General features: G+C 35.1%; 3 protein-coding genes across 4 annotated transcripts in view; all 3 read right to left on the bottom strand.

Annotated features, from left to right (window-relative positions):
* The window catches only part of LOC115219117 (protocadherin beta-15-like), a 28,151-nt gene extending 18,552 nt beyond the window's left edge, over nucleotides 1–9,599 (bottom strand). For both annotated transcript variants that reach the window (XM_029789193.2, XM_036509283.1), the window contains exon 1: nucleotides 9,493–9,599. The gene's annotated coding sequence lies outside the window, so the exon portion shown is untranslated. The remainder of the gene's footprint in view (nucleotides 1–9,492) is intronic.
* Nucleotides 1,103–8,195, bottom strand: LOC118766122 (protocadherin beta-15-like). The gene is made up of 4 exons (XM_036509396.1): nucleotides 7,847–8,195; nucleotides 3,481–5,894; nucleotides 2,460–2,613; nucleotides 1,103–2,101 (listed from the first exon to the last, which is right to left on the bottom strand). Exons 1-4 carry the CDS (start codon nucleotides 8,193–8,195, stop codon nucleotides 1,980–1,982), a joined length of 3,039 nt encoding a protein of 1,012 aa, XP_036365289.1. The 3' UTR covers nucleotides 1,103–1,979.
* LOC118766121 overlaps nucleotides 9,561–16,315 on the bottom strand; it is a 63,118-nt gene continuing 56,363 nt past the window's right edge. Inside the window, exon 16 of the mRNA XM_036509395.1 lies at nucleotides 9,561–10,552. Coding sequence (XP_036365288.1) covers nucleotides 10,431–10,552 — 122 coding nt within the window. The 3' untranslated portion in view covers nucleotides 9,561–10,430. The remainder of the gene's footprint in view (nucleotides 10,553–16,315) is intronic.

Genomic DNA, 16,315 nt, shown 5'->3' with positions numbered 1-16,315 from the left:
AATCACTAGACAGCATGACTGTAACGAGGCAAATGATGTTGGTGTTATGTCTGACAATTAGTCAGGTGCAAAAGAGAACCACAACAGCAACAACATGAGACATTGTGCCCTCATACTGTTCAGCCTGGTCTGCTTCAAAACATTTCAATTCATTGTCAATATTAAATAGAAGACTGCCATTGTGTGCCTCGTTGACTGGCAGCTGAAAAGCAGCTGAATAACCAAGAAAGATTCCCAAAATTATTGTGAATTACTTAATCGCTATTAAAATCTATCACAAGAGGAAAGCTTTTAACTCTCAGACTAGTCCCAAATATATCTTAAACACAGATATATTAGGCTTTAAAGATGCTTTTAAAGGGAAAACCAGTTAGTTAACAGACATAATATATTCAAGATGGATGGTGTTTGTAAATTATGTTTTAAATCAGAATGTACATAAGAGGGAGCATCTGTGAAGTTCAAGACAAACAAATACTGCAGGGTGCTTCTGTTTTAAAGAATTTTGTTATCAGTTTTCTTGCAAATTTTAAAATCTTTTGCTTTTGCTACCACTTATAGACAAATAAATATGAAACAAGAAACCTCTAAAAAATTGTATCTATTTTTGTGGATAACATAATTATTTCTAGCATTTATATTCTGAAATGTGAAGTTTCTTTAAGTAATTGTTGAATAAACTTCACTGACCAAAGACTAAATGATTTATTTGAAACACATTACAAAACAGACACCACTCAAACAGGAAGGTAGTAATTATTTGCAAGGAAATCAGAAATAAAAGAACTGCTATAAAATATATCCAGACTTCTCATCAAAGTTTTAAAATATCCAGTTTGGGGAAAATTACTGAAATTATATTGTGTACAAGCTTTCATTTTCTTTAATTATCAATAAATACAAAAGACAAACGAAGCCTCAACCAGATCTAATATGGCCACCATTACAATATAACATTTTGGTGTCAGAATACAGTTATAAATAAAATCATTATTTCACATAATTTGAATAAATAATATGGAATAACAAACTTACCGTCATTGTGTAAAATCCTTTGTTGTATAAACTGTGACTTGGTCCCAATATCTGTTGTTAATGGTTGTCTGTGTCACTGCTGCTATGGTGTGACAATGGCTTCATGTTGATGGAATAGTGTTGGTGGTGAGTCAGTGGGAACCAGCAGTTCCCTCTCAGTCTTCCTTTGTGGATGTGTGGTGTTTAGTGAGTGTGTGTGTGTGTGAGTGTGTGTGAAAGGGAGGAGGAGGAGTAGGATGGGTGATGCTTACTACAGCCTCTCTCAGACTTGATGTTGCCTCTCACACACAAAGACAGAGTAGTGAGAGAACACACACTATCAGCTCCACTAACAGTCAGCCATGATAAGTCTATATAACACTAACATGTCTGATGTGGAGAGAGACTGACATAGAAATCCTTAGAACAGAGAGGTTATATTAACAAAATATGGCTGATGTTGTTAATGTTTGTGTAATTTAAAATGTAAATACAATATTGACAATAATAGTTTGTGGGTGTCTGACCTAATTCAAAACAAAGTCTCATATAAGGATATCTATGGGAAATTTAAAGAGATATATCAACTAAACAGAATATATTCTCTGAAATATTAATTACTTATCCTTTGTTTATTTTTTTGTTATAATTAAAATCACATTTTCAAGTATAAATTGAATTTCCCCAGGCATAATGTCTACTTCTGCACAATATTTCACTTAATGATTGTTCATTTAACTATACAATGTTACCAATGGTCTTGATATCTGTAATTGTTAGTGTCTAGTTCATCTGGAGTAATATTCCCAAGATATACACAAAATATATTCTCTCAAACATATTTGAAGATATTCAGTCATATGTGGGCAATATTATTATCTAACTAAAATATTTGTGTTGCTTTTAAATGTTGTGTGAATGTTGAAGGTGATATTATTTCTGTTGTGTTCCTCTCTCAACCTCACTTAACTGACAACAACATCTGGTGTTGAAGGTAACTGTCTCTCTGGAGGTTTCACATATCTGTCTTGGTAATGGTCTATCTCACTGGTGCTTGATACATCGGGTGGGGCACCACCATAGATTCCTGAAACACACACATATATAATATACTTATTACATAGTTCATATAGCCAGTAGTTAGATTCCTGAAACACATATATACATCAACTGAACTTATCGTATGGTACACAAAGACAATAAGTATTTACTGACAGGCTTTGGTCAATATTCTCTTCTCTTCTATGCAATAACCTACTAAACAACTATTATAAAGAAATTAATACATCACTACACAATAGATCTGTACAAACTTCAGCACATCAAATGACAATTAAACTAATAAATAAAATTAACATAGTGTTCGTTTAGGGCTCACTCCAAAAGATATCATTGGGGTAAATGACAAATATACCAATTAAGATAGGTAAATGAAATTGTTTTACCTGACATTGCTGGTATTTCTTCATACTGTCTACTTGACCGCTCACTCCAGCACTGTCCACTGCTCTTACGACTGGTCAGTGTGTCAGTGGGATAGTGAGAAGATGGTCTGTTGTCTCCATAAGATGTCACCTCAATCGGTTGACTGTATTTCTGCTGTAAAATGCAATAGTAACAAGACATATTATACAGATAACATTTATGACTGACAGTCCTATATCTAATATTGAATAAAATAGTTTCTGTCTGATAAAATAGGGCAGCTTATGCATTATATCACTTCAATTAGTAAAATGTAACACACGCTTATACAAGGTAATTTATTTGAAATATGACAATGTTCCAAGATAAAACAAGAGAGAAATTACTAAAAACTCAATGATGACACAAGTGATATTAGTTATCACTCCATATTAAAAGAAGTGTACATATTCGATAAAGAATAAAAACAGTAATTGTCTACTATTAACGTCCAGATACATTTATCATGAGATGGATTGAAACAGAGACATTAAAGGATTAATTTAACTTTATAAAAAGTGAGAAAATTGAAAAATATCAACACAACTTCCAATTCTCTGTCAATTGTTTCCTATTAGCCTATTTGAACCTACACATGCACACATGCTATATACCTTGAATTCTCATTCAGACAGTGCACATAACTGTAGACAATTTCAACAATATCTATGTCAACTCGTTACTAAGTCTACTCATTTTTGACTGTGATTAAAGAGATTCATAACCTACAACGTATGAAAGCATCTTTGATTCTTGTTGTGGTAGAATTGCTAGAGATTCATTAAACATCAAATAACTTGTAACATGCGCAGGGCAAAATGTATTTCTCATCAATACATCACGAAAGTAATTTTTCAACATGGAATATTTCATATCAAATACATTTGGAAATTAAATACTACCAATCATCAAGGAACAGTGATTCTGATATAATGTAATAAACTCGATCATTTTTAATTAAATGCTATTTACTACAAGACTGATAATTGAAATAAAACTTACCTTTGTGGACTTTTGAAGACTTCTGCTCATTGTCGATGTCTTCCAGTCTTCAGGATAGTAATGGCTCCTCGAATGACCATATCTGTCTGACATCTCTCCTCGATTACCTGACATCACAGGTACACTGTTGTTACCTTGATAGATCAACTGTCTCATCTCATTGCGACATTGGTATGCCTGTTTCTCTTCTGCTGTTCTTTCAGATGAGCTATTTCTCACATTGTTACATCTCACAATACACAGGGTTATAGAAACCACAATAGCTATAGATACTGTCACAGCTGCTACTACAATGATAATCAACAATGTCGCATCTATTGTGTTATCACTTGGTAGGTGCACAGCTGTGAACATTGGTGACGTCTTGTTACTAACAGTCAGAGTCAAAGACACACTAGTTGTTGCTGACAGAACTGGAGTACCACTGTCTTTCACAACAAACTCAAGCTCATATGAGCCGGCATCATTTTGGTAAACTGTGCGAGAGTAAGATAACACACCAGTGAACGAATCCAGTTTAAATAACTGTCTCTCGTTACCTGAAACAATTTCATACCTGAGAAAAGCATTCATGTGACTGTCTATATCAGATGCTTTCAGAACTGTGATGTCGTTCTTACTTTGCGGATGATAGTGGACATTAAGAGTGAAAGGGTCAACACTAGGAAATGTAAAATATGGAGCATTATCATTTCTATCCAATACTTCCACTTCAACATTCACTGTGTTATTCAGAGATGGGCTTCCATTGTCTTTCACAAAAACCTCAAACTCATAGAAATCTCTGTGTTCTCTGTCTAAAGACTGGTTTGTTGAAATAAAGCCAGAGTTGATAATCTGGAATGGCAGACGATATTGCTGTTTATTTCTCAGAGAATAAGACAATTCACCTCCCTTACCAATATCTGGGTCTGTAGCATTGATAAAGCCAATAGGGAAATTAGCTTTGTCATTCTCATAGGTAAGGAACTTGAATGTGTCTTTCGTAAAGTGTGGTTCTACATCATTCACATCCAACACTTGGATTGACAGATCTTTATCAGTTTTCAGAGCAGGTAATCCTTTATCTTCACACGACACAGTAAAGTGATAATGTTCCTGTGTCTCTCTGTCTACTGCTTTCTTTAGAACTATTTTATATTCCTTCGATCCCATTGACTGTAGTTTGAATGTGTCGTCTTTGATATGACAGTTCACCTGTCCATTGTGTCCAACATCATTGTCAGTGACCATCACATAAGCAATGAAACTACCAACTTTGATGTCTTCCAGAATGGTAGCTGTGTTGTGATTCTGTGTAGAAATAAAGTTCACATCAATATTTGGGGGATTGTTGTGTTCATTGATGACATTTACCATAACAGTGGCTATGGAGCTGAGAGGAGATGTGCCATCATCTCTGGCTTCAATGTATAATTTAAATGATCCATCCTTATCAATTTTTGAAGTTGTAGCTATATATAATTTCCCAGTATTTTCATCTAAATTAAAATGTCTCTTCATTTTCTCAGCAGTTTTCCTGGCAAAGTAATATGATATTTTACCATTCCTGCCAATATCTAAATCACTGGCAGATAATGTGACTACTGGAATATTCTTTTTATGTTTATGTTCAATAGAGACATTGTAGATACTCTGAGAAAATTGTGGTCTGTTGTCATTTTCATCTTTTACAGATATTTTAACATTCAAAACAGATTGTTTTGGTGGAGTTCCCCCATCTTTAGCAATGACCTCAATATTGTAGCTGTCCTTCTTTTCTCTGTCTAATTTCTCTTCTAAAATAATCTCTAATGCTGAAAATTCATCGGTGTGTTTAGAAACTGATAATGAAAAATGTCCATTATCTTTTTTTAATTCATAAGTAATTAAGCTGTTTTCATGGTTCATATCTTTGTCTATAGCATTAGGTATAGCCTTCTTCATACCTCTACCATCACCTTCACCAAAGATTACTGTGATTTCTTTCTCAGGAAACTCAGGCTGGTGGTCATTGATGTCTTCTATTATGACTTTAATCTTTAAGATCTTCATAAATGTCTTGGATTTGTGAACAGCAACTTTAACGATTTCAAAACATTCTTTCTCATAACTACACACAGACTCAGCATCCAATGTCTCAACAGTGTACAGTTTACCTGTTCTCGTCACATTGAACAACTGTTCTCCCTTTTGTTGCAGTTGACTAAATGTAATCAAATCCTTATTCTTTAGGAAGGAGCTGTCTGATTTCTGTAAGTCAGTAGCAATGTCCCCTACATAGGTATGAGGAATATTCTCTTCTTTAACATGGTATGTGATATCTTCACTTGAATAACAGTGGAATAAAGTCAGTAAAACACACAGGTGTAACAACATCTCTGGTCTTGATGTTAATGCAGTTTCCAGAAAAAAGATGGCTTCAAAAATTTGGTCTGAAAGAGAAAATATTTTGTTTCAATGAGCAATTTTGACTAGTTTCGCTTTATTTCAATGCATGAATATTTTTTAAACAAATTAAGTGACTAGCAATCATATGTAATTATAATCTTTTCTAGCGCTTATAAAACTACCTGCTTTCCATAAAATCCTCAGAGATGATTTTTATGTCATTTTATTCAACACACATAGTTCAATAAGAAATCTATTTGCATAAATATTCTTTTAAATTTATAACTCCCTTGTGTTTCACTAATTTCTACCCATTTTATCATCTTAATCTTTCACACATTATATTTATTATGTGTCCACTAACCCGGGTAATATATTTTATATAATTACCCTCACTAATACTCAAAAATTGCATTCAGATGCTATCCATTATACCCTTTATCTAACATGTAATATATTTTAGAAGCTGTCATAGTGACATAACTATCACAACAACATTGTATTTAATTTCAATGTGAAATGCTCATTTTGATTATATACACAAATAATGGAAAGAATAAAAAACAACGGATTTCAATAACAATTCAGAAATTTCATGTTTTGCTCTCCATGACCCACATGATAACATAATCAATTATATAATGATTATCTAATTATTTGTACATATTAAATTAACTTGATTCAATGTTATGTGATAGACATTTATCTACACTTATTCTTTTCTATAATTATGAGGCCTGAAATTTTTGGAGAGGTGGCCAGTATCTTTGATTGACCCCAGTAAGTAGCTGGTACTTAATTTATCGACCCCGAAAGGATGAGGGCAAAGATCACCTCAGCGGAATTTGAACTCAGAACGTAAAGACAGATGAAAGACTGCTAAGCATTTCGCTTGGCATGCTAATGTTTCTGCCAGCTCGCTTCTACAGTTGTTCACTCTATTATATGTAACATTCAATGAACAACAGGTTCCACTGGAAACTGGTTTCCAACTAAGTCTCCTAATAGTTTCCTGCATTTATGGTGATTATGAGAGTGGGAAAGAGACATCTGTGAGACTCGAGGGGAAGAAATACTGGAACGTATTTCGTTTTTAAAGTACTTTATAATTAGTTTTAATTTCTTTTGCCAATTTGATAATATCTTGGAGCAAACAATCTACACACATATATATCATCATCATCATCATCATCATCATCGTTTAACGTCCGTTTTCCGCGCTAGCACGGGTTGGACGGTTTCGACTGGGGTCTGGGGAGCTAGGGACTGCCCCAGGCTCCAGTCTAGTCTGGCAGTGTTTCTACAGCTGGATGCCCTTCCTAACGCCAACCACTCCGCGAGTGTAGTGGGTGTTTTTTACGTGCCACCTGCACAGGTGCCAGAGGGGTCTGGCATCGGCCACGTTCGGATGGTGCTTTTTATGTGGGGGGGAGGGGCAGAAATATAGGGGAGCACCAGTGGGGAGGGGTGGTTCAGAGAAATGATGACAGGTTCTAGGCAAATAGAACGTAAGATATCAAGAGGGTAATGCATGGTGAAATAGCGTATTGAGGAGGGGGGTTCGAAGAGTAGACACCTATAATGGTGGTGATATATATACATACAGAACCAATGTAAAAATCCATATTACACACATACATACACTTACAAAATATACATCTACTGAATAAGTTCTAATGAAATGTCTTCCACATCATATTGATACATAACAAAGTTTCACAGTAATATTTTTGTTCAGTATGAAACCTGGAGTAAATAACATTCAATTGTTCTATGATATGGTTCTCTGATGAAAAAAAAAGTCTTCTTGGCCCACCACATCAACATTCAATATACAACTGACCACAAAAGAAATGTGGACTTGTAGAAACCCCAAAGACTGTCCCTGAGACTTGATGATGACCACAAAAACATGTGTCACTGGAAAACTGCATAAGAACTTCTGGTCAGATGAAAGAAATGAGTGGAATGAAAGCATCTCTTCCCCTGACAAAACCAGTCATAATGGTGGCTTTCATTACATGAAGCATAAAAGAGTTGTCAGCAACTCTTGTATAGTAATAGTGATGCAGTACATCTACATATCCTTGCAACATTCCTGCATTCATTTCGGGATTGTAAGGAGAGACCACAATGGAATGAAGAGAATTGAGTGATTCTGTTGGATAACTACCAACAATGCTAACATCAACTACAGTGAGAACAGATTTTGACAGATACCTGCTGTATGACAATAGCATTAATATCCTGCAGAGTGTCACTTTAGGAGCTAGGATGGCATGTTCGGAAAGCCAGTCATGGTTTCTATAATTCTGTGGGAATCTAGAATAGACATTCAATAGCATCTCTCGAGATGTATTCACAACTGTTTCATAATATTTATTGGCATTTTGACATCTCCATTTACAGTGTCAAATGGTAAGTGACCATTGCCCCCAGCTGAAGGAAAACCTTGGAACACTGGGTTACTTGGACATCTCTATTAAGTGCAACTCCCACGTTGGTAGAAAGAAGAAGTCTTTTAACTCTTCTCATATCACAGGATGCCTTCAGACATGCTTTCAACTTATCAGCAGGTGTCCCCTTTACAATCAGAATTTGCACTCAAATCCCTAGACAGCATGACTGTAACGAGGCAAATGATGTTGGTGTTATGTCTGACAATTAGTCAGGTGCAAAAGAGAACCACAACAGCAACAACATGAGACATTGTGCCCTCATACTGTTCAGCTTGGTCTGCTTCAAAACATTTCAATTCATTGTCAATATTAAATACAAGACTGCCATTGTGTGCCTCGTTGACTGGCAGCTGAAAAGCAGCTGAATAACCAAGAAAGATTCCCAAATTATTGTGAATTACTTAATCGCTATTAAAATCTATCACAAGAGGAAAGCTTTTAACTCTCAGACTAGTCCCAAATATATCTTAAACACAGATATATTAGGCTTTAAAGATGCTTTTAAAGGGAAAACCAGTTAGTTAACAGACATAATATATTCAAGATGGATGGTGTTTGTAAATTATGTTTTAAATCAGAATGTACATAAGAGGGAGCATCTGTGAAGTTCAAGACAAACAAATACTGCAGGGTGCTTCTGTTTTAAAGAATTTTGTTATCAGTTTTCTTGCAAATTTTTTAATCTTTTGCTTTTGCTACCACTCACAGACAAACAAATATGAAACGAGAAACCTCTAAAAAAAATGTATCCATTTTTGTGGAAAACATAATTATTTCTAGCATTTATATTCTGAAATGTGAAGTTTCTTTAAGTAATTGTTGAATAAACTTCACTGACCAAAGACTAAATGATTTATTTGAAACACATTACAAAACAGACACCATTCAAATAGGAAGGTAGTAATTATTTGCAAGGAAATCAGAAATAAAAGAACTGCTATAAAATATATCCAGACTTCTCATCAAAGTTTTAAAATATCCAGTTTGGGGAAAATTACTGAAATTATATTGTGTACAAGCTTTCATTTTCTTTAATTATCAATAAATACAAAAGACAAACGAAGCCTCAACCAGATCTAATATGGCCACCATTACAATATAACATTTTGGTGTCAGAATAGAGTTATAAATAAAATCATTATTTCACATAATTTGAATAAATAATATGGAATAACAAACTTACCTTCATTGTGTAAAATCCTTTGTTGTATAAACTGTGACTTGGTCCCAATGTTCTGTTGTTAATGGTTGTCTGTGTCACTGCTGCTATGGTGTGACAATGGCTTCATGTTGATGGAATAGTGTTGGTGGTGAGTCAGTGGGAACCAGCAGTTCCCTCTCAGTCTTCCTTTGTGGATGTGTGGTGTTTAGTGTGTGTGTGTGAGTGTGTGAAAGGGAGGAGGAGGAGTAGGATGGGTGATGCTTACTACAGCCTCTCTCAGACTAGATGTTGCCTCTCACACACAAAGACAGAGTAGTGAGAGAACACACACTATCTGCTCCACTAACAGTCAGCCATGATAAGTCTATATAACACCAACATGTCTGATGTGGAGAGAGACTGACATAGAAATCCTTAGAACAGAGAGGTTATATTAACAAAATATGGCTGATGTTGTTAATGTGTGTGTAATTTAAAATGTAAATACAATATTGACAATAACAGTTTGTGAGTGTCTGACCTAATTCAAATCTAAGTCTCATATAAGGATATCTATGGGAAATTTAAAGAGATATATCAACTTATTACAATATATCCTCTGAAATATTAATTACTTATCATTTATTTATTTTTTCGTTATAATTTAAATCACATTTTCAAGTATAAATTGAATTTCCCAGGCATAATGTCTACTTCTGCACAATATTTCACTTAAAGTTTGTTCACTTAACTATGAATTGTTACCAATGGATTCTTGATATCTGAAGCTGTTAGTTTCTTGTTTATCTGGAGTAATATTCCCAAGATATACACAAAATATATTCTCTCAAACATATTTGAAGATATTCAATCATATGTGGGCAATATTATTATCTAACTAAAATATTTCTGTTGTTTTTAAATGTTGTGTGAATGTTGAAGGTGATATTATTTCTGTTGTGTTCCTTTCTCAGTCTCACTTAACTGACAACAACATCTGGTGTTGAAGGTAACTGTCTCTCTGGAGGTTTCACATATCTGTCTTGGTAATGGTCTCTCTCACTGGTGCTTGATACATCAGGTGGGGCACCACCATAGATTCCTGAAACACACACACATACATCAAGTAAACTCATTACACAGTTCATATGGTCAATGGGTATTTACTGTCGTTAGTAATCAATGTTTTGTCCACAACATTCAATGGACTAAAATGAAGAACAACATCAATAATTAAAGATGTCACATTGAAATCGTGTCTCAGTATCCTACAACATCACAGAACATTACAAACCCCAATCATACGATTATTATTAAGATAATGCCTTAGACTGGAATGGTTAACTAAAAAGCAGTCTATACTGAGCAGTCCTTTGGTTTACATATTGTTCAACTTTCCTACCATGGTAACAATACTGGGTTGTCATTAAGACTAAATGCACTCTCACATGTGCTATATGTTTACTTACTGACCCAAAACTAATTAAGGTTTCATTCAACTACCATTAAATTACATAAGTTATAAGTCAATAGACACATTTCTTTTTTTTTTTATATCAGCAGATGTTTCAATGTGATCCAGAAGATAAGGATTTTGTGTATGACACTTGATAAGTAAATGTTTTGAATTCTATTTATTCTCTTTCTTCTACCAAGCTTAAAAAGTCAATATGAAACTGTCTCATAAAACAGAATGGTATATGTTTCGAAACAGCTGTTAATGTTGGTAAGGAAAAGACAAATTTTGTAGGCTTAGTTTAGCCATAGCTCGACAAACTGACCATTCAACAATCTGTAATCAAATCTGAACAGCCATAACCAAGATGAATAACCCTTCCTTAATCTGATCAGCTGTAAACAGGTATCAGATTGAGATTAAGTGCCACTACATAAAGTAAGGAACTAAAATGGATGCCTATTTGATGAATATTCTCTTAGTTGTCACAGTAAGTTCTAATCCTCCCATGATTCTGGTGAAGATGAAGCTACTCAAGTTTACATTTCCCAGGTAGATATTTCTTCTTCGTGTGAATATGAATATTTATAATAATAATAATGAAATTATTGTGTATAGTGTTCAGGTGCACTGCAACTCATCAAAGGTACATGTACATCACATAGAATTATGTACAAAAGTCAGGAAAGGGAACAGCATATGAGTCATGATATACATGTGTGCATGCGTATGGAGTGGGGATATCAGGTGTAGTGTTGGTGAATTTCAGGAAGCATGGAGGTTTTAAAGGATGCAATGTCTCAGCAACTAACATATGATGCAGGTAGTTTGTTCCATGCTTCAGCAATTCTAAGTGTGAAAAAATGCTTCCAAAAGTCATGGGAGCTGTGCTGTTTTCTGACTTTGTAGACATGACATAACCACATGGAGCTCAAAAAGGTGCTCAAGGTGGTGGTTGGCACTATGGTTAATAATTTTGTGGGTGTTTACCAAGTCAGTTGCCAGACGTCAGAGCTTCAATGTATCCATGCCCAGGAAAGCAAGGCATTCAGAGTATGGTAGAAGCCTGATGGAAGGTATTTGCTTGGTTGTACATCTCTAAACAGTTTCCAGTCGGTCAGTGTCCTGAGCAAGATAGGGGTTCCAGACTAGTGATGCAAATTCCAAATGGGGCCACACCATAGCTATATACAGCTTAAAATAGATAGGTGGAGAGCAGCTGAAAAAGGTCTTGCTGAATGACGTCAAGAAACACTCGGCCTCCTTGACTATTTTGTTTTGTCCAGTGCAAATAGCTGCTGACAGTAATGCCCAGATCAGATTCACAAGAAGACTTCTTCAAATTAGTATTGTGGAGAGGGTATAAGGATGCTGGGTTTTTCCTCCCAAAATGCAAGGTGGACACTTGTCCACAGCCAGTTTGAGTTGCTAGTTCATAATCCATTGCTGCATTGTGTCCTTGTCTGATTGCAGAAAAGATCTATAGTGCTCAGGATCTGTCCTTTTTATTTCTGGTATCATTTAAGTTGGCATCTATGTTATAAATCTATGCAACAAAAAGGGGACCAAGAACAGATCCTTACAGTACAGGAAATGGCAAATCATTTTTATCCTACCTGACATTGCTGGTATTTCTTCATACTGTCTGCTTGACCGCTCACTCCAGCACTGTCCACTGCTCTTACGACTGGTCAGTGTATCAGTGGGATAGTGAGAAGATGGTCTGTTGTCTCCATAAGATGTCACCTCAATGGGTTGACTGTATTTCTGCTGTAAAATACAATAGTAACAACACATACTATAAACATAACATTCATGATTGACACTAAAATATGTAATAATAATAAAATTTACTGGTTTTTGGTGGTATTAATAGTTTTGTTTTATATTTATGATCAGGTATTTTATGTGTACTTAATCAGTTAAATATTTTATATGTATTTAATTAGGTAAATTTCTGAAATCTGTTATTAAGATTTGTTAATTCTTCACTGGGAAAGTGCAAAGGACTACCATTCTACAACAGACAAAACAATAAAAACCACTTAAACTTCATTACTTTCCATCATATTCTATTTGATATATATATGATTTGGCAGCCAGAAGCACAGCCTACAAAGATATTTGAATTGTTGTAACTTAGAAGTTTCCACAAAATCAGATGCAATCCTATTGACAAATATTAAAAATGCCAGACTGTAAAGTATACAAAGATGTCTAATTATCCTGGTAAATGTCTTCTCAGGTTTTCAGTTGCCATAAAATATTTTATGACAAACAGAAAACTAATCAAAACTAGAAAAGCACTCGGAGAGCACAGACCTCTGCCAAGCAGCTCATTTCCACCCATACACACGCATCCTGAAAAATCGCCCAATTTCTCAAACCAACGGCGGCAAAAACATAACCTCCTTGGCAGGGGTAAAAAAAAAGATAACACAGCCAAATGATTTTAAGAAAAAAAACCCTTTAAAAACAGGAATCATCTGAAGCAGTTCACATCAACATCAGCATCATTGTCACTGCTTCCACTTCAACCACAGACATCGCCATCAATGTTATCATGACGGTTACCTTGACAGTCACTTTCACCACCACAACCAGTATAACCACTACAATACCGCCACCATCACACAACTAACACTATCATCAACACCACTATTACCACCATCACCTCAGCATCACACTGCTCTTGTCGCCATTATAACCACCAATACTATTTTATCCTCCCCCCATACTTATCTCAACCATCGTCATCATCAACACTGTCTCTAAACAGCAAGCCCACCACAGGTTACGTGGAAACGATGTGTTTTCAAGGGAGATAAGCAAGGAACGTAACATTGTAATACTTCATGTAAAGTAAATATAACAAATGAAAAATCCTTCAAGAATCCACAAAATTCCTGGATCACTACCAAAATTTAATCATCTGTTCCTTGCGTCATTACCTACTTTTCCTGCAAGTTTCATCAAATTCAGTTCACAACTTTTTGAGTTATTTTGCACACAGACGGACAAACCGGCGACAATGAAAACATAACCTCCTTCCTTGGCAGAGGTAATAAAGACATAAAACTAACAAATGAATAAATAAATATTCAAAATCATATCAGGAATTGAATTCCCTGAACAATATATAATATATAATTTGAACATTCTGAAGATAAACAATACTTTAAAATATGACAAGTGATATGTAATGTCAAAAATAAAACATTTTGCTAAATAATTCTTAATTACACATTATTTACTAAGAGATTTTAAACTGAAGTAAAGCTTACCTTTGTAGACTTTTGAAGACTTCTGCTCATCGTCGATGTCTTCCAGTCTTCAGGATAGTAATGGCTCCTCGAATGACCATATCTGTCTGACATCTCTCCTCGATTACCTGACATCACAGGTACACTGTTGTTACCTTGATAGATCAACTGTCTCATCTCATTGCGACATTGGTATGCCTGTTTCTCTTCTGCTGTTCTTTCAGATGAGCTATTTCTCACATTGTTACATCTCACAATACACAGGGTTATAGAAACCACAATAGCTATAGATACTATCACAGCTGCTACTACAATGATAATCAACAATGTCGCATCTATTGTGTTATCACTTGGTAGGTGCACAGCTGTGAACATTGGTGACGTCTTGTTACTAACAGTCAGTGTCAAAGACACACTAGTTGTTGCTGACAGAACTGGAGTACCACTGTCTTTCACAACAAACTCAAGCTCATATGATCCGGCATCATTTTGGTAAACTGTGCGAGAGTAAGATAACACACCAGTGAACGAATCCAGTTTAAATAACTGTCTCTCGTTACCTGAAACGATTTCATACCTGAGAAAAGCATTCATGTGACTGTCTATATCAGATGCTTTCAGAACTGTGATGTCATTCTTACTTTGCGGATGATAGTGGACATTAAGAGTGAAAGGGTCAACACCAGGAAATGTAAAATATGGAGCATTATCATTTCTATCCAATACTTCCACTTCAACATTCACTGTGTTATTCAGAGATGGGCTTCCATTGTCTTTCACAAAAACCTCAAACTCATAGAAATCTCTGTGTTCTCTGTCTAAAGACTGGTTTGTTGAAATAAAGCCAGAGTTGATAATCTGGAATGGCAGACGATATTGCTGTTTATTTCTCAGAGAATAAGACAATTCACCTCCCTTACCAATATCTGGGTCTGTAGCATTGATAAAGCCAATAGGGAAATTAGCTTTGTCATTCTCATAGGTAAGGAACTTGAATGTGTCTTTCGTAAAGTGTGGTTCTACATCATTCACATCCATCACTTGGATTGACAGATCTTTATCAGTTTTCAGAGCAGGTAATCCTTTATCTTCACACGACACAGTAAAGTGATAATGTTCCTGTGTCTCTCTGTCTACTGCTTTCTTTAGAACTATTTTATATTCCTTCGATCCCATTGACTGTAGTTTGAATGTGTCGTCTTTGATATGACAGTTCACCTGTCCATTGTGTCCAACATCGTTGTCAGTGACCATCACATAAGCAATGAAACTACCAACTTTGATGTCTTCCAGAATGGTGGCTGTGTTGTGATTTTGTGTAGAAATAAAGTTCACATCAATATTTGGGGGATTATTATGTTGGTTGATGACATTTACCATAACAGTGGCTATGGAACTGAGAGGAGGGTTGCCCCCATCTCTGGCTTCAATGTATATTTTAAAAGATTCGTCCATATCAATATTTGAAGATGTAGCTAAATATAATTTCCCAGTATTTTCATCTAAATTAAAATGTCTCTTCACTTTCTCAGTAGTTTTCCTTGCAAAATAATATGATATTTTACCATTCCTGCCAATATCTAAATCACTGGCAGATAATGTGACTACTGGAATATTCTTTTTATGTTTATGTTCTATAGAGATATTGTAGACTCGTTGGGAAAATTGTGGTTTATTATCATTTTCATCTTCCACAGATATTTTAACATCTAAAACAGATTGTTTTGGTGGAGTTCCCCCATCTTTAGCAATAACTTCAATATTGTAACTGTCCTTCTTTTCTCTGTCTAATTTCTCTTCTAAAATAATTCCTAATGCTGATATCTCATCTGTTTCTTTTGAAACTGATAAAGAAAAATGTCCATTATCTTTTTTTAATTCATAAGTAATTAAGTTGTTTTCATGGCTCATATCTTTATCAATGGCATGAGGAATGGGTTTCTTCATACCATCTCTGTCTCCTTCGCCAAAGATCAGTGTAATGTCCTTCTCAGGAAACTCAGGTTGGTGGTCATTGATGTCTTCTATTATGACTTTAATCTTTAAGATCTTCATAAATGTCTTGGATTTGTGAACAGCAACTTTAACGATTTCAAAACATTCTTTCTCATAACTACACACAGACTCAGCATCCAATGTCTCAACA

Source organism: Octopus sinensis, linkage group LG14, assembly GCF_006345805.1.
Source record: "Octopus sinensis linkage group LG14, ASM634580v1, whole genome shotgun sequence".
Lineage (NCBI taxonomy): Eukaryota > Metazoa > Mollusca > Cephalopoda > Octopoda > Octopodidae > Octopus > Octopus sinensis.
This window is presented reverse-complemented; position numbering and strand designations above follow the sequence as displayed.